This window comes from Ailuropoda melanoleuca, chromosome 5, assembly GCF_002007445.2.
Source record: "Ailuropoda melanoleuca isolate Jingjing chromosome 5, ASM200744v2, whole genome shotgun sequence".
Lineage (NCBI taxonomy): Eukaryota > Metazoa > Chordata > Mammalia > Carnivora > Ursidae > Ailuropoda > Ailuropoda melanoleuca.
This window is the reverse complement of record NC_048222.1, coordinates 63,451,046-63,469,725: the sequence shown is the minus strand read 5'-3', so window position 1 is coordinate 63,469,725 and position 18,680 is coordinate 63,451,046. Positions and strand designations below refer to the sequence as shown.

The following is an 18,680-nucleotide window of genomic DNA, read 5'->3' as shown; positions in this document are numbered from 1 at the left end:
GCCTGTTTTTAAAAAAAAAAAAAAAAAAAAGATCCTTCTTGATTCAGGGGAAAGTTTTTTTTAAGTTTAAAGTAAGAAAGTAGATGTTACAAACTTCCCTAGGATTGGCTATTGTCAAGTGGAGAGAAACAAAAGCTACGTGGTTTTTGTGGTATGATTCCTAATGTAATATTTCCTTCCTGTGATTTATGACTAATCATTTAGCACACACACTGATACAGTCCACTCCCAGGTACTGTGCTAGATAGTAGGGTTACAAAAACGGAGATAGTTTCTGCTGTTAACTTAGGAGCTTAAAAGTTTACAACTCAGGAGGAACTTCAGTATGCAGTTTTATTGTTCTTAACAACTATGGAATTTTGAAAACACTTGTATTCAATATATATGGAGTGCTAAATGATGTCAAACTGTAGCAAAGTAGACTTAATATCTGTTAATATCAGTCGATCATTGATGTTTGTTAGACTTTCGTAGGAACTCTTATACCACCTAAAGTTATCCTTTAAAAGTATTGTTTAAAAAGTCAACCATGTGTGAGACTATCAGTGTAACATTTATGGAAGGCATAATATCAAAATTGTAAATGGACATGCCCTTTGACTTTCCCACTTTAAGAATCACTCCTACAGAAATACCAGTACAGATCTGCAAAGATAGATACAAGGATCCAATATAAGAATGGTTAGATTCTGATATATTCACATCACTGAATCATGTAGGTGTTAAAATAAATGAGGTAGTTTGCATATGCGCTGGTATGGAAAGTTGTGACATTTATTGTGTGAAAAGCAGGTTGCAGAATAATGTGAAAGATAAAACTGCCTTTGTTTTGTCTGTACGTGTATATCCACATGCATAAAGATTATTATATTTATTGAGCACCTAGTATGTGCTAAGCACTGCTGTAATTACATTAGATGTATTCATTAATTCATTTAATCTTCACTATAGCCCTGGGTTTTTTTAAGATTATTTATCTCTACACCCAATGTGGGGCTCAAACTCACAACCCTAAAATCAAGAGTCGCATGTTCTGACTGAGCCAGCCAGGCACCCATAGCTTTTTTTTTTTTTTTTTTTAAACAGAACAAGCCTTTTGAATTTTTTATTACTCCAAAAAGCTTCATGTTTTAATTTAACTTTCTGACCCTGTTCTTGTGCCTTCAACACTTTCACAATGATTTTCTGCTCCTCAATAAGGAAAGCACGCTTGATCCTGTCACGAACACATGTAGCACACATGGAACCACCCTAGGCCCTGCTGACGCATTCTCTCGTTTTAGACCACCTCAGTAAGAACTGCAGGTCTCAGCATGGACTCCCTGAAGTCAGCCTGCGCACGTGCCACATGTGGATGTTGGGGCTTTCCCCATCTTCTTGGTATCAAGGTAAACGATTCTATTACCAGGGATTTGGGACAGCCTGGTTTTGTTAGAGGCCGTATTGTAGGACAGCCTTCAATGGTATGTCAAACACTGGACCATTCTGAATGCCTATGGATGCTGTCCCCAGAAAAGGAAAAAACCAACCCTAGTCGTTAATCACTATTTTACAAGAAGAGTTGAAATAAATTCTTCATGTTCGTGGCTCGTAACTGTCCAAACCACAATGTGAATCCAAATAGTTTGGCTGCAGGGCCTGCTCGCTTCCCAGCATGCTATCCTACGCCTCTTAAAGATGGAAAGGGAAGCACGCTTTGCAGCCTTTATTTTGTCTTACATCTATGCATGAATTGTTTTTCTAGAGTAAGCATGTAATTTGTATTTGGGGGAAAAAACTACTTAAAACCAGCCAGCTTAATTTGATGTTAAGTACAAGCATTTAACTTTCCATTTAACTTTCTTCCAAATCAGCAGTTCCAGAGGTTAAGGAAAATAGCTACATAAGAACATACCCACAGATAATAAAAACCCCAGGATGATTCAATATAGTATTAAATTTATTAGGTCCATTCTTTAGGAGTAGAAAGTAAGAGTTTTTCTGGTTCTATTTGTTGCCAGAGGCTTCACCCTTATTTATGGAATCAAATTTTGCAACTCAAAAGTATAAAGCAAATCAGAATTTTCTTGTTTCAAATATTTCTAAAGGGAAATGGCCTTTACTCAGTATAAAGTGGAAAGGATGGAAAGAGTAAGAAAATGGCTGCTAGCGACATCTGAACCAGGTCCACTTTTCTATGCACCACCACTTGGCTAGATCATATCTGGCTTGTGCTCTTGCCAGCCCCTCAGCGGTCTGCCTGCTGCCCCTGTATACCCATTCTCCACAAGGCAACCATAATGAAGTTCTACAAAAGTGAAACCAATCCTGCCGTACGCTGCCTCCTCTAAAATTCTTCAAGGGCTTCCATTGTTCTTGGGATAAAAACAAATATGCTTCAGAAGGCCAGTAAGTCCTTGCACCCTCTGGCTTCTGGCCACTGGTGCACCTCCTGCACGTCTTCTTTTAAGGGCCTCTGCACAGGAGTCCCCCTCCGTTCCCTAATTAACTCCTACTCTTTCAGACCAAGGCTGAAATGTCACTTCCTCAGAGCGGCCTTCCCTGACCCCCAGACCAGGTCTGTTACCTGCTGTATGTGCTGGTAGCTCTCTGTCCCTTTTCTTCCAGACGGAGTAGTAATTTCACATGTATTCATGTGGTTATTTGAATGTCCACCTCTATTGAGATTATAAACTCTGTGCAGGTAGGGAGTACCAGTATACTTCTATTAAATGAATATGATAAGGTACTGAGCCTACGTGGTACATAAAGCAAAACATGAAAAAACACCATTTTGGTGAATGCTTGATGTTTATCATTCCTCTCATTATTACCCAGTTTAGAAATGAAAAGATAAATTGTATATTATCCAGTTAACTTATTGAATATTACCTACAGAATACATATGTACCTATACTTTACATAAGAAAAAAATGGTTTCTCCATCTTCACCATAACAACTGCTCCATGTAGAAATAACAGTAGTCAACATTAAATACAACTTTATTTTCATAACAACCATGCATCTTTATATCAGACCATTCACAGGACATTGCTTCCTAATCAACCTAAATTTGCAGGAAAATATGTTTTCAGAAACAAGTGTTTGTGAAATTGATAAGCTGAAATAAGTTCTTAAGGCAAATAGCTATAAAACCGGACAGAAGCTTCCTTAGTTTCTCATCTCAGCTTCACAAATCACTTAGAAAATCAGCCTACAGCTAAGCATAATAAACCACTGTTCCCTTCTTGAAGCTGATCTTTCTGGAGAAATGATCAAATAGCACCTGTTGATAGAAGACATAAGTAAGGGCTGAACCTGATACTTCAGCTTTAATTCTGGATCAGTTTTCTGGCTTGGGCTGGTCGGGAGTTACTTCCTTCAGAATCTTCATCAGTGAATGTAAGTGAGTATGTGTTAACATTATCTTCTCTTTCAGCTGGGAAGAAAAATGAATAGGTATCAGGGCACCTTTTTTTTTTTTAAGATTTTATTATTTATTCATTTAACAGAGAAAGAGCAAGCACAAGTAGGCAGAGCCGCAGGCAGAGGGAGAGAGAAGCAGGCTCCCCGCTGGAGCAGGGAGTCTGATGTGGGACTTGATCCCAGTCCTGGGATCATGACCTGAGCCGAAGGCAGATGCTTTAACTGACTGAGCCACCCAGGTGCCCCGGTATCAGGGCATCTTAACACTCAATTTGATGATTCTAGAAGCCACTTCAAATTTAAACTAGTGACTGAGAGCTGGCAATGTCTCAACACATTACATAAATATGCTTGTTCTATTTCTGAAAGAACTTTATGCAATAAACCCAGAGCACAGTAAGATACTCAGATACAAAGTTTCATATAAAAAAGACAGCTTCACTGCTTCTCTGTCTCCCTCCTTCCTACCCCTTTTCGCCAGGTTTAAACGCCAAGTATTGGGAAGGAAGACAAGAATAAGGTGGGGTAAGAAAGTTTGTGGAGAGCAGCATCAATTTAGTCTTCCCCTCCTTTTCTAGTGGCAAGAATCTAACTTTTTTCCCCACTTTGTTCACAGTAACAGATGCCTTTCTTCAATATTCTGCTAATGGCCTTCAAAAGTAGCCTTGGTTGTTGGGTTAAGAACCCGTGTTTGTGGTAATTAGGTAATTTTCAATAGTTCTTTTACCTAAGAATAGCTAAAGCAAGAACCAAACTGAATGGTATTATTTAGCATACAAGTGCTTAGTAGCTGAAGTTATCACTGAATACAGAATTATGGATGACAATCTTCTGTTGAAATGAGGTTAATAACAACAACAAAATCTTATTTCTGACATAATTTGTACTATACACTAAATCTTTTTATTATCATCCAAAATACAAGAATAATCAAAATTTCTCAGGAAATCCTGCTTAAATTAAATAGGTAACTTTAGAGCCTTAGTCTTATTGGAGTACCTCCTGGATGTGGTGAATCATTTCTCTGTTGCCTTCAAGATTTTGTTTCCTCCTCATTTTTACTACGATATGTTGGGGTATGTATCTCTTCTGTGTTTATCCTACGTGGGCTTGTTGAGGTTTTGGATATGTAAATTAATGTTTTTCATCAAATTTGGGTATTTTTCTACTATTTTTTCTTTGAATATATTTTCTACTTCACTCTTCTCCTTTGGTATGTATTCCTTTTACCAAAGAATATTTAGGTATGCTTGATGGTGCCCAAGAGATGTCTTAGCTCAGGTCACCTTCCTTCGTTCTTTTTTCTTCGGATTCCATAACCTCATCAGTCTATCTCCAATTTGCTGATTCTTTCTTTGGGCAGCTCAAATCTGTTGTTGAGCCCCTCTAGTGAATTTGTCATTTTAGTTATTGTACTTTTCAACTCCAGGATTTCCAGCTGGTTTTTTGTAATTTTTAACTCTTTAAGGATAGCCTCTATTTGATGAGATATTGACATCATACCTTCCTTGACTTAAACAGTTTCCTTTAGTTTTTTTGGACCTTATTTATAACAGCTGTTTCGAAGACTTTCTCTGGTAAGTCCAACATCTGGGCTCTTTCATAGGCAGTTTTACATGCCTGCTTTTTATCCCATGTATGGGTCATACTTTCCTCTTTGAGTGTTTTCTAATTTTTGAGTGTTTCCTAATTTTTGATGCAAACCGAACATTTGCAAAAAAAAAAAAATTTTTTTTAACTATTTTAAGTAACCAACATGGGGCTCGAGCCCACAAGCCCAAAATCAAGTCACACATCCACCCACTGAGCCAGACAGGCACCGTGCAAACTGGACATTTTAAATAATATATTATAGCAACTCTGGATACTAAACACCCACTCCTCAGCTTATTGTTGTCTGCTTATCTGTTTCAGTGAGCTGGCTAGACTGTTTTACTGATACCTCTTTTCCCCACCTGTGTGAGACTCTGCTGTCAGTCCCCAGAGAACACAGGCTTGAGCAAGTGCAGTCAGTCACCTGGAAGGACGGTGGTTCAGTGTTTCTTGATTTTCATGTCAAGCTGCTCGCCTTCACTATTGGGCTGACTGCTCTACGGTTTCTGACAATGCCCTGGGACGGAAATTGCTCAAGAGTCTAATCCAGTTAAATTCAGGACCCCTCCCCCCATTGGTAGGGGTAGTCTTTGAAAGACTGGTAGCCAGTCTTTTTGTTGTTGTTCTGACCGCAGGAGGGGCTCTTCTTAGCTATCTATTCCCCGGTTCTGTCTGGTAACCTTCTAACTAATCTATGGCTTAGCTTGTTGCTCTCATGGAACGACCAGCTTCCTCTTAATTGCTTACTCAAAATGCTGTTTTGGGCAGCAGTTCCCTTGTGTGGCGGGGGGAGGGGGGGCAGTTTTTACAATCTGCCTCTTACCCCGGCTCCTCCTAACCTAGGGGCCAGTGTCTCCTGGAATGAGGAGTGTCTCGCTTCATAAGCACAGTGCTGGGTATAGGCGCCCACTTCTCTTCCTGGCTTACCTCTGCCGTTGTAACACCTCTGCCCCACCTGCATGCTGGGGGAAGGGTGAATGGGCTCCTGGTACTTAGCCTGCTGTGCGGGTGGTAGAACTTGCACCTACAAGGGGCTGTTTGTGACTGGAATGGAGCTCCTGATGAGAATTACTGATAGCCCACCCCTCCTGGGAAGATACCACAGCCCTCAACTGGGAGCTAGGGCAAAAACGATCCCACTGCTCTTGGCTACAGCTACCCACCCCGATAGAGCCTTCCTTCTCCTTCCTTCTCCGAGGTACAGGCATGAGAGGGAGGGAACAGGCTCAAATGCCACAGGCTTTCATTGTTCTTGGAGGTTTTGTAGGTTTTCTTAAATAAATGTCTCTTCATTTGCCTTATGCCTTGAGGAAAATTTCTTACAGACTTAAAATGTTTGTTTCCTTTGTAATTTTATTCAGTTATGGCAGTTTTGCTGTGGAGTTCCTCAGGCTGCCATTCCAGAAGTTATCTCACATACCAATGAAAATAGTTACTGACCCCTCTCATCAACTTGGTTGCTTAGAGTGAAGGTTGGCTGTGACTGCAGGATACCCTGCTGCCCATTTATGCAACACACCACAGGCATCTGTTTATATATTGTCTATGGCTGCTTTTGCGCTACAATGGCAGAGTTGAGTACTTGAGGATGAATGGTCACAAAGCTTAAAATATTTGTCATCTGGTCCTTTATAGAAGAAGTTCACAACACCTGGCTTAGAACATGGTTTCATGAGTTAGCTCATGAATGGTTCATTAGTTAGCTATGCAAAACAACACCCCCCAAAATCACTCTTCCCCTGTCCTAAAAGATACTTAAACTTTGGAAAATAAATGCCATTGGTTACAAAATGTATAATGTGCAAGGAATAAACTATTAACAATACGAAAAACAAAATGAACAATGAATTCTAAGATTGTTCTGAGACTAGTAAAGTTATAGCCAAATTTCCACTCAGAGAGAGTAAGCTACCAAAACAAAGTTGCTTTCTTCAACTTCAAAACTATCGACCACTAGGAAAACCCATTTAAATAAGAATTCTTAATGATTGTTTCACCACTCTTTCCTGAGACATCTAAACATGAAGTGCTTAACGGAAAGGACAGATCTGGGGCACCTGGCTGGCTCATTCAGAGAAGCCTATGACTCTTGATTCAGGATTGTAGGTTCAAGCCCCACGTTGGGTGTAGAGATTAAAAATAGAATCTTTTAAAAAGACAGTAAAAGAAAGAAAGAAAGTACAGATCTAAGACAGATGATGGTGTCCATTCCCAGCACAGAGGGGAGAGTATAGGACTTGCAGGAGCTAAGCAGCTTTCTTCCTTCTCTTGAACTGGACCTTAAATATTCAGCTTTGTGTCCCAAGTTCAATAAGGAATGCCAAACCAGGTATAAAGGATTATTGGATTATTACACCATTTCATCACCACCAAAATCATTGGAATAAACTGCCAGGAACTGTCTATACAGGCATACTTCATTTTATTGTGCTTTGCTTCATTGTACTTCAAAGATACCGTGTTTTCTACAAACTGAAGGTTTGTGGCAACCCTGTGTAAGAAAGTCTACTGGCATCACTTTTCCAACAGCATTTGCTTACTTCATGGCTCTGTCACATTTTGGTAACTCTCAGAATATTTCAAACTTCATTATTATTATATTCATTGGAGTGATCTGTAACAACAATTACAACTCCCTGAAAGCTCAGATGATGGTTAGCATTTTTAGCAATAAAGTATTTTTGAATTAAGTTATATACATTGTTTTTTTAGACATAACGCTATTGCACACTTAATAGACTACAGTATAGCATAAACATAACTTTTATATGCACTGGGAAACCAAAATAATAATCTGACTTGCTTTGTATTATGGTGTTTAACTGTGGTGGTCTGGAACTGAATCCACAATATCTCTGAGGTATGCCTGTATTATAGGAAACATACAACCATCATGAAATTTTACCTCTGCAACTTTTTCTGGCAGAGACAAGTTGTGAATATCCATCTCAGATGCACTTACTATGGCTTTTGTTTTTAACAGATAGCTGGATAGAAAATGTAGAGAGAAAATATTAGTATCATACTACAGATAAGATTATCAATGAACCAAACTTGTCCTCTAAAGCAATGTCAGGCAAAGACAGCCTCCTTACAGATTTTCATTTCAACATTCATATTGTATTTTGTAAGAAAAACAAATTCTCAATTAAGAAATCATCAGAGACTCTGTGTCTCAGCTCACCCCTTGCCAGCCAGGAATACGTACGACAAAATTATCCCATGACAAACTAAACACACAAACCAGGTCAAACACACAAACCAGGTCGTACGAATAACTAAATAGTATAGCAGTTAGAAGAAAAGTAATCATATGGTGACAAACGCTGTTGGTTGCCTACTTTTCTTCGGGTATCTATCTGCTTCATTCTTTTTTGCAGACCAGATTTTGCTGCATCTACATGCATAACGTAGAAGATAGCTACCTTAAACCTAGAGCTTTCATTTCCCAAGCTCTGCACCAGTACCATCTACAATGACCTGTGTCTCTGGGTCCTTATTTCAAATTCCTAGAGTAGAAAGCCTGATTGGCTTAGCTTAGGTCAGGTATTCATTCTTGATCCTATCACCTGGAAGTGGTATCACACATGATAAAAACATGGCCACAAGATCCCACTCTATAGGGAAAGAAAACAGGGGCGGGCACAAACCCAGTAAATGTCTATTACACATTATTTTGCAATAAGCTTACCTTCCAGAAGTTTCTGTAACAAAAGAATATCCTCTCATTTATTCCATTATAGGTTTATTAAGACATGGTATGATTATAAGACATCTAAAATAAGCATAGTGTTATGAAAGTATATTTTGATCCCACTGCCCATCTTTTCTGTGTAAGAGACAGTGCCTTGCTTTAGCATTTTCTTTGGTACAAACATTCTGCCTTTTCTGGAAGGTCTTTTAAAATGTATTTGATGAAGAATATCTAAGTCTACTCACCATACCATCTTGTCACTGGAAAGGCAAAAGTGACCTCTCAAGGCAGCCAAAGCAGCATGGGTAGAATACAAATGGAAACCAATGGAAATCCCACAGGAAGTACAGAATAAAAGGTTGTAAGTGCTGGAGTGAAAAACAGGATATAGGTAAGGAAATCAGAGAAGAAATATAAAATACCAGTCTCAGGAACCAGTGCTCCTAAAAACTGTGCTATAATAGGACTGAGACTAAAGAAATGTCATATTCGAGAAAGGCTGACTCAGCTTTTCATATAATTACATCCTATATTATTATGGATGTACAACTGTCACTTATAGAATAATTTACATTTGAAAAGCAGAAAAAGAGCTAACTAATCAGATTAACACTTAAACATATAAAACTACACATGACTATATAAATTAGCTACCATTAAACCAATCTCTAGCTTAAGAAAAATAATCAAGTTGAATGGGGTTTACTAAACAATTTATTAATAGAACTCAAATCAGGATTTTTCTTTTGCAGATGTAACAAAAAAGTAACTTAAGAAAATACCCAGACAAAATACCAAAAGAGAAAAAAGAAAAGAAATCTTATTACCCTAGCAAGCCATATATTTTCTTTTCTTTTATCCTCTGAAAGATTACTGGATGAGGAAACAGGTAATGATTCTAGTTAAACCACTTGGGTAAGTCACTCACCATATCTGCTGGTACATAACACATACCCAAATACTACAAAGAAATGTTTTTTTTTTTTTAAGATTTTATTTATTTATTTGTTAGAAAGAGAGCACAAACAGGGGGAGCAGCAGGCAGCGGGAGAAGCAGGCTCCCCACTGAGCAGGAAGCCTGACACGGAATTCAGTCCCAGGATTCTAAGATCATGACCTGAGCCAAAGGCAGCCACTTAACGGACTGAGCCACCCAGGCATCCTAAATACTACAGAGAAATGTTTTAAGAAAAAAATTAACTATGTTTCATCGGGCATGTACTGAAAACTATTTATTTATTTATTTAAGAAATCTCTACACTCAACATGGGGCTCAAACTCACAACTCTGAGATCAAGAGTTGTATGAGCCAGGCACCACCTGAAAACAATTTTAAAGTGGTTTGGTAAGGAAAAAAAGTATTTGTATAAACATAATATACTATGCAGTAAAACTGCATCAACAGAGTATAAAAATCATTATGACGACCAAGAAAAGGATTCACGTCAATGGATACTAAAAAAGACCAAGCAACACAGTATCCCAATTCATTGGTAAATTAAGTACCACACCACACATGTCGTACTGTATTTTTGTGAATACAGTAACCAAAAAGCAAGCCATGAAATAAAGTTGCATTAATTTGATTTAATTCCTATGTAGGAATTAATGGTATCAGACAAAGCGCAGTATGTATAGAAAAATGTCTGATGGGGGCGCCTGGGTGGCACAGCGGTTAAGCGTCTGCCTTCGGCTCAGGGCGTGATCCTGGCGTTCGGATCGAGCCCCACATCAGGCTCCTCCGCTATGAGCCTGCTTCTTCCTCTCCCACTCCCCCTGCTTGTGTTCCCTCTCTCGCTGGCTGTCTCTATCTCTGTCGAATAAATAAATAAAATCTTTAAAAAAAAAAAAAAAAAGAAAAGAAAAATGTCTGATGGATACTAATTTATGGCACAGGGCAAAAATGTGAAAAAAATCCCCAAATTATGCTTATGTGTGCAATATAAAATATTTCATTGACTATTAGTCTGCTAATGGGTCAAATCCTTCAAAAATGAAGATTTGCATTACCACAGCTGGTAAAGAACTATGACCAGCTGAGTGCTTGCTAAAGGCAAAAGGGGATACAGATGGGTAGTGGAAGAAGGTGGTTACAAATACAGCTATGAGTGACCAGTTACAGAAATGAGACTGTAATTATCATAAGTATTTCCTCCTTACCTTGTTATGAGTAGGTTTTTGTGTCTGAGTGTTTATCTCTGTTCTTCTCTTATTCCCTTATTATATAACATAAAATCATATTTTATATCATGTCAAACTATATCATTCTATTTATGTATTATTAATTTTATATCACAGTATTTAATGAGAGATCAAAGAGAAATGTAAATGTTATTTAAGAACTTGACTTCCTTTTTCAGAGAAGGGGTTAATGTATTTTCAGTTGTATGCAGGACAGTTGTAACATGTTAGACAGAATTATGACCTTGTTATTGTCTTTATTTGGAGGTTAAGTATGGTTTTAAGAGATGCATATGGGTGCCAAGTTAACAAGTAATGGTTAAATTTTATGTTCCACTTGACTAGGCCACATGGTACCCAATTATTAGGTCAAACATTATTCTAAATGTGTTTTTAAGAGTGTTTTTGAATGAGATTAACACTTGAATCAGTAGACTAAGTAAAGCAGATTGTCCTCCCCATTTGGGTGACCCTCATCTAACGAGATGAAGGTCTGAATAGAACAGAAAGGCTGACCCTGTCAGGAGTAAAGGGAAACTCCTCTTGCCTGACTGCCTTAAGATGAGACATTGTATTTTACCCTCTGCCTTTAAACTTGAACTGAAATGTAGGCTCTTCTTCGGTCTAAAGCCTTCTGGCTTTTGGACTGGCACTTACACCTTTGGCTCTCCTGGTTCTCAGGCTTGTGGACTTGGTCTAAATCTAATCCACTGGCTCTGCTGTGTCTCCAGCTTGCCAACTACAGCTCTTGAGACTTCTCACCCTCTGTAATTACACGAACCATTTCCTGATAATAAATCTCTTCCTGCCCATGCCTCTCCTAATTCTAAAAGTACACAAATACTTGGGAATTTCCCTCTAGTGTTTTACAAACCATTTAGATCAGTACTGTCCAGTAGAGACATAATGTGAGCCATATAAGTAATTTAAAGTTTTCTATTAGTCTTGTTAAAAACAAATTCAAAAGGAACAGATGAAATTAGTTTTAATACATTTTATACTACCCAATATATCAAAAAATATCATTGCAACATGTAATCAATACTTTTAAATTATTAATTTTTTTGAATTTTTTGATGATCTTCAAAATCCAGGGCACCTGGGTGGCTCAGTCAGTTAAGTGTCTGCCTTCAGCTCAGGTCATGATCCCGGGGTCCTGGGATCGAGCCCCACATCCGGCTCCCTGTTCAGCGGAGAGCCTGCTTCTCTGTCTGCCTGCCACTCCCCCTGCTTGTACTAAATATCAAATAAATAAAATCTTTTTAAAAATGTCTTCAAAATCCAGTGTGTATTGTGCACTCACAATATTTCTCAGTTCAGGATGGCCACATTTTAAGTGCTCAACAGCTACATGCGACTAATGGTTACAGTGCTGGACAGCATGTGTCTAGACGCATTATCCTAATCTAAGCAAGATATTTGGAGAGCTTCTGCTTCTGGTCGCAAATAACCCAAATCCAAGCAAGCCAGCACTCCTCTTCTCCCTGTTCCCTTTGGGTGGAAAGAGGACACTCTGGTAAGGAGCGCTAGTGTATTTCAGTTGGAAAAGAGGAACTGCAAGACTCTGGTTACTGAGTAAAGCAACTCAGAATTCCTATACCTTATACCCTAAAACTGTGGTCAGAATGAATTGTTTTGCTATAAAAGCCAACGCTCAAAATTATGGAGCCTTGTAATACTAAATTCACTGAGCACTTCATTGTCACTTGTAGATCACCGCACAGACTGGATGCAAAGTTTAAGGGCAATATTCAAATACTTAACATTCAACTTGTGTTCTTCCCCAGATTCCCTGGATTACCGAAGAAATAGTCCTACCATGGCTTATTACAAACACTAAGTAAAATGGAAATTTTAAAGTCCTCGTTATCTCAAAGGATTGTAGTTTATAGATTCTCCCTATACACCAAAAGGAACTTTTCTCCCTTTCCCATACCAGACATAACTTTCTTAGCCTAAGTTCCCTTGCACAAGCCACTAGAGAGATAGGGCCCTCAGAAAGATCTTAAAATCTATACACAAATACAACCTTTCCATTTCATTAACACATCAAGTTCCTACAAGTCTCAAACAGGTAAAAGAAACATCCTTCAAATACACTGTAAGGACTGAATAAACTTTTCTTCTAGCGCAAAAAAGAACAAATCATTTTCCCCTTGTGCATGTCGGTTCTACACTCCTCAGCCTTACTAAGTGAGGGACTAGAAACCAATAGAGAACTCCCAGTACATACCTGCCTTTGAGCGAACCTTCAATGCCAACTAGGAAGGGAGCTTCCAAAACCACGTTATTTGTGACTCCTAAGAAGACAAACACGGGTCAGGAGGAGTACCTGTGAAGCCCTGAAAAGGAAAACCTACCCCTTACAGATAAACTCATTATTGCCACAAAAATCACGAAAAGTTGCCCCCACCCCTGGCAAAGGCGTTAATTTCCTTCCAAATCTTCACCCATCTTTTTCTCCACCCGCTCTGGACCATCCCGTGAGAAAGCGGAACCCACTCTCTGGCCCTCCTCCGCCTTCCTCAGACTCCGCCCCCACTCACTGGAGAAGACCACGGCTCCGAGGGACCGCGCCAAGTCCCAGGCGAGGTGCACGGAGTCAGCGAGCACGGCGTAGCACTGTGCGCAGTGAAACACGGCGCACCTCTCGGGCTGTAGCCACGACGGCAGCCGCGGGCCGGAGAGCAGCTCCTCCGTCCCCGGGCCTGCGGGGCCAAGTGGCGAGGACCCGTTCACTACCTGTGTGTCCCACTCCATAGAAGTCATACAAGAGTGTTTGTCTGTTTTCTTCTTTGCGCCATCACAAAAGTCACCCCGCGGAAGCTTTGCATACCGAGAACGATGCCTCCGGGGCCGAGCCGCCATCTTCCTGCAGCCCGCGCCTCCGTCGAACAAGCACCTGGCCCCGCCCAAGCACGGTTCCTTAATCCTCATTGGACTTCGTGAGCCGGGGGCTCCGCCCCACACACGCTGCCTGGACACGCCCTTCGGCGCCAAAGTGATGTTGAGGGTTGGGGCGGAAAAAGTGCGTCTGATGGGTGGAGAATCATAGTTTCTATTGGTTAATGCCAGGAAACCCCGCCTTCAGGACATTTTTAACCAATAGAAGTGCAGCATTTTCAATTTAAACTCTCTATAAAGTTCGGTTTAGCCAACGCTTACAGTGGCGCCAGAGTTTTGAACTGCGCTGCTGAGGGAGGAGTACGCGTCCTCTGCGTGGTCGCCTGGATGCAGCTCGCCATGGCCGTACCCTCCCTTGAGGAGCTGGACTCCCTCAAATACAGCGACCTGCAGAGCTTGGCCAAGAATCTGGGCCTCCGGGCTAACTTGAGGGTACGGAGCCGGTAGCGGGCGGGGCAGGGTGGAGCGGCCTCCGGTAGACGTGGTGGGAAGGGACCGCACGGGAACCCCGGGGACTGAGCCAGCTCTCCTTCCAGCTACGCAAAACGGAAAGGGGGCCATAGTATTCATCTTATTTTGAGGCTGATTTTTTTGGAGACTCTCATAGGCCTTGACTTCAAAAGGGTTTGTTCGGTTTGGTGTTCTTGGAAGTACTCTGGAATTAATTTAGGAAATGCAGCCCCAGAAAGCTCGGGGATGCTGTGTCTAATTCAGGTTGTTAGGCAGTCGCGGAAATAATTGCCTTGGCTTCTGGAAAATTCGAAACAGTAACAATTTGGTGAATTGTAAATGAGCCCCAAATCTCTTAATATTTTATTGGAGGACCTGGAAGAAAGGATGATTTTAGAGGATCATCCCATGGATAAATTTTTATAACTCAGCCCTGACCTGGCATGATCGTTCGTTTATGATTACTATTGTGGTAGTGTTCTGTTTCAAAACCGGTAAGGTCTTTGACTCCGATGCTGCAAAACGTTGAGGGGAAAATGTGGGGATTCAGTTTGGGATTGGGGGTTATATATTCTTCAGTGGAGTTTTCCCGCAAAATACGGGCACTCTGCAGGTGTGTTCTGCAGGGCGTGGTATTTACACAGTGAATGCCTAAATCAGGCATTACAAATGTTTTTAAGTGAGTTAAAATTATCAGTGCCCAGGTACCTGTTAAGGCTTAATAGTAAAGGAGTGTCTTTGGAGATACTTCTGAGCTGTAGTTTTTAAGGGGATCCCCAGTACTACTTCATAAACAAAGCCTTAATTCCTTATCTTAAATTCCTTAAGCTTTTTGCAGTCTGGCTGGAATCTTCTCCAGGACAGTATAGCATCCAGCCTGTGCTGGTCCCTGGACACCTGGCACGTTAGTCCATCTCTCTGCCTTTGCTAATTTTGACCCTTTGGCCTCAGATTCCCTCTCTCTCCCTCTTCTTTATTTGCATTAATAATTTCCAACTGCTCTTCAGTGTCCAACAGAAGTATCACTTCATCTCCTTCTCGTCGGTCTCTTGGCCACAGTTCCACCACTCCAGTAATCCCAGGAACCCTATGTGCTTTTAAAGCAGTTTAATTTCAGGTACTCTCTTTGAGCGCTTACAGGCTTTCACCTTGCACTCTGGTTATTTGTGTATTACGTTATTCTCTCCACTAAAAGTAAACTTGCTTGAACAAGAATCTCATCCATGCTCCTTGGAAGGTCTTCACAACACTAAGTGCAGTACATTTTATGTGGGAGATGCTGAATAATCATTTTCAATCACTTGTTGGCAGTGCTAGAATAATGCTCCAGTCGGTGGCAGGAGAGTTGCAGTGGAGGCTTCCTGAGTTCAGAGCTCTGGATAAAGTTAAGACCCTACAACCATTTGGGCCTCTGAAGAGCTATTGCAAGTGAGATCTTTTTCTAAAAGCCCCACCTGTAGTTCTCTTGAGGCACCTGATCTGGGTTAGCCGATTTATTCCGTTTTCGTTGAGTGGAATAGTAAAGTATTTCTGGTCGATACTGACCCCATTTCCTCTCTAGCACACAGTATCTGGCACACAGTAGGTGTCAATAAATACTTACTGAGAGGTACTATTTTCCAGACAAAGTTGACCATATAAGGCTTTATTAAAAGCAACTACAGAAAGACACTTTTGAGACCATTGAAGAAAATTCAACTTGGACTAGTTATTAAGGTATTGTTAATTTTGTTGGGTATAATACTGGTGTTGTGATTATGCACCCCCCTTTCTCTGTTCCTAACCAGCTGACCCTTGCCTGGAGAAAATCACCTAACCTTGTTGACTGAACTTATATTTATGACCATAAATTGTAAAATGAGCATTTGATTCTCGAGTGCTTCCTTGGTAGTCGTTAACTTTCCCGTTTTTGAGGACAGTTATTTCCTATCTTCTCACCTCAAATAGGCTCCCTTCCCTCACTTGATGACTTTTCCTCACAGGTCATGGAAAAATAGATTCAGTCAGCCGAACATTATCTCATCTTTCCACCATCAAACCCTCAGGCCATCCCACATCTGTCCCGGTGTACTCTACCTTTGCCTAAGGGCAGCCTTGCCGTTTGTGCTGGGGATCCTTGTGCCCCTCCAGGGCTACACACCTGCAATTAGCTCCTCCTACATCAGTTTCTCCCACTCAGCTGGCTTATTTCCATAATGGATGCAGTCAAGTCTTAATATCCTCCATCGTAAAAAACAAAACAAACAAACAAAAACAACAAAAAACACCTCTCCTGACCACTTGTCCTTCATTCTGCTCAATTTCTCCGTTCTTTTCCACTGAAATTGCTCTTACCAAGGCCACTAGGCTCTGCATTTTCCAAAGCTTGTAGTATTCAGCAGGATTGAATACTCCTTTTTGCTCGAACCACTTTCACCACTTTTCACTCCTGAAATCTGGCCTCTCTTTACCATCACCAGTGCTGCGGACCTGGCCACAGCCTGTCTGCTGGTCTCCCGCCTCTACTCTTGCCTCACGGTAGTTATTCTCTTGTAATCAAGGCAATATTTGAAACTTTTTCTGCTCAGTGCCCTCCATTGACTTGCCTCACACCTAAAATAAAATCCAGACTCTTGCAAATGTAATGTGAGAAACTTGGTTTGGTCCTGATTTGGAGGGAAATGTGTTTAAAAAGAAAACAGCTGAAAATCAAGGCAATTGAGGAAATTTGATTGTGAGCTACATATCAGAGGATATTAGGAAATTAGTATTTTTCCTAGGTATGATAATGCATTAGAGGTTATGTAGGAGAATAGCCCCTTATTTTTAGGAGATGGGGCTGATGTATTTAGTAGGAAAGTATCGTGTTGGCTAGAACTTATTTTTAAGTAGGGTGGCAAGAAACACATTACCATAGAGCAAATATGAGACTGTATTAATGATTGCTGAATCTAGGTGGGGAAGATAAGAGTGTTTATTATATTTCAACTTTTCTATGGACTTGACTTTTGTTTTTTAAGTTGTTTTTGTTTGTTTGTTTGTGTTTTAATTTGGGGCGCCTGGATGGCTCAGTCAGTTAAGCATCTGCCTTCGGCTTAGATCATGATCCTAGAGTCCTGGGATCAAGCCCTGAGTTGGGCACCCTGCTCAGTGGGGAGTCTGCTTCTCCCTCTCCCTCTGCTGCTGCTTGTGTGCGCTGTCTCTCTCTCTCAAATAAAATCTTTAAAAAAAAAAATTTTTTTTTAATTATTAGTTTGAGAGAGCGACAGAACATGAATAGGGGAGAGGGGCAGAGGAGGAGGGAGAAGCAGGCTCCCCGCTGAGCAGGGAGCCCGATGCAGGGCTCAATCCCAGGACCTCAGGATCATGACCTGAGCCACCTAGGCACCCCTGGACTTGACATATTTTTAATAAAAAGTTATAAGCAGGGGCGCCAGGGTGGCTCAGTCAGTTAAGCATGTGACTCTCAGTTTTGGCACAGGTCATGGTCTCAGGGTCATGAGCTCGAGCCCCACGTCAAGCTCCAAGCTCAGCACAGAGTCTGCTTAAGTTTTTCTCTCCCTCTCCCTCTCGCCACCACCGCCCCCGTCCCACCCCCACCCCAGGCTCTGTTCCTCTTATTCTAAGATAAATAAATAAATCTTTAAAAAACAAAAAGTTATGAGGAAGAAATCCACACCTTGCCGTGGCCTATACCCTTCTACTTGACCCAGCCTCTGGCTCCCTCTCTGACCTCCCAGCCCCCGTTCACCCCAGTGTTCACCACGCTCCACGACACTGGTTTCGTTCTGTCCTTCCCATTCACTAACCCACCTGAGGGCTTGGTGTACCCTCTACTTGGAATGCTCTCCCCCACATTTTCCCCTGCTACTCTTCTCGTTCACATCTCCACTTCAAAGTCACCACACTGAGAGGCCTTTCCTGAGACTCCTAACTCAGGTAGAACCCTACCCCAGTCCCCAGTTTAATTTTCTGGTAGCCCCTGATGTCGTATCATTTATTTTGAGCTTCATTAATAGACTGTTCCCTAGTAGTACACCCCTGGAGGTTCCTACCGAGTGGAGACCTTGCCTCTTTGGTTCATCACTGTCTCTCCAGCGCCTGGAACGGTGTGCAGCATGATAAATGCTTGCTGGGCAATGAGGGACTACCTGCTGGTACTAACAGCTGTACCTCCTGTCTGGCTCTCTTGAGCGTCACCCCATAGCATTCAACCTGCTAGATGCCCTGACTTGGCTCTGCCACAGGTACCTTGTATCATCATTGTCACATGTTTGATGAGGTTTTTGTGGTATTTTAAGTCTGGAAACCTGTACAATATAGAGCCTATGATTAACATTACGGTATACTTAAAAATGTGCTAAGGTCTTAGGTGAAGTGTTCCTAAAACCAAAAAAACAAAAACAAAAAAAGACAAAACCCAAAGGGGGCGGTAGGAAACTATTGGTGACAGAGAGGTTTATGACAGTGATA

General features: G+C 41.0%; 2 protein-coding genes and 1 pseudogene across 3 annotated transcripts in view; 1 reads left to right on the top strand and 2 right to left on the bottom strand.

Annotated features, from left to right (window-relative positions):
* Nucleotides 1-869: 869 nt before the first annotated feature.
* Nucleotides 870-2,819, bottom strand: LOC117802380 (annotated as a pseudogene).
* Nucleotides 2,820-2,964: 145 nt separating this feature from the next.
* Nucleotides 2,965-13,771, bottom strand: OIP5 (Opa interacting protein 5). Its single transcript, XM_002913210.4, has 5 exons — nucleotides 13,421-13,771; nucleotides 13,108-13,174; nucleotides 8,939-9,061; nucleotides 7,905-7,986; nucleotides 2,965-3,419 (listed from the first exon to the last, which is right to left on the bottom strand). The coding sequence occupies exons 1-5, from the start codon at nucleotides 13,740-13,742 to the stop codon at nucleotides 3,324-3,326; spliced, it is 690 nt and encodes a 229-aa protein (XP_002913256.3). The 5' UTR covers nucleotides 13,743-13,771; the 3' UTR covers nucleotides 2,965-3,323.
* The window catches only part of NUSAP1 (nucleolar and spindle associated protein 1), a 34,236-nt gene continuing 29,326 nt past the window's right edge, over nucleotides 13,771-18,680 (top strand). For both annotated transcript variants that reach the window (XM_019802097.2, XM_002913209.4), the window contains exon 1: nucleotides 13,771-14,210. In XM_019802097.2, coding sequence (XP_019657656.1) covers nucleotides 14,106-14,210 — 105 coding nt within the window. In that variant the 5' untranslated portion in view covers nucleotides 13,771-14,105. The remainder of the gene's footprint in view (nucleotides 14,211-18,680) is intronic.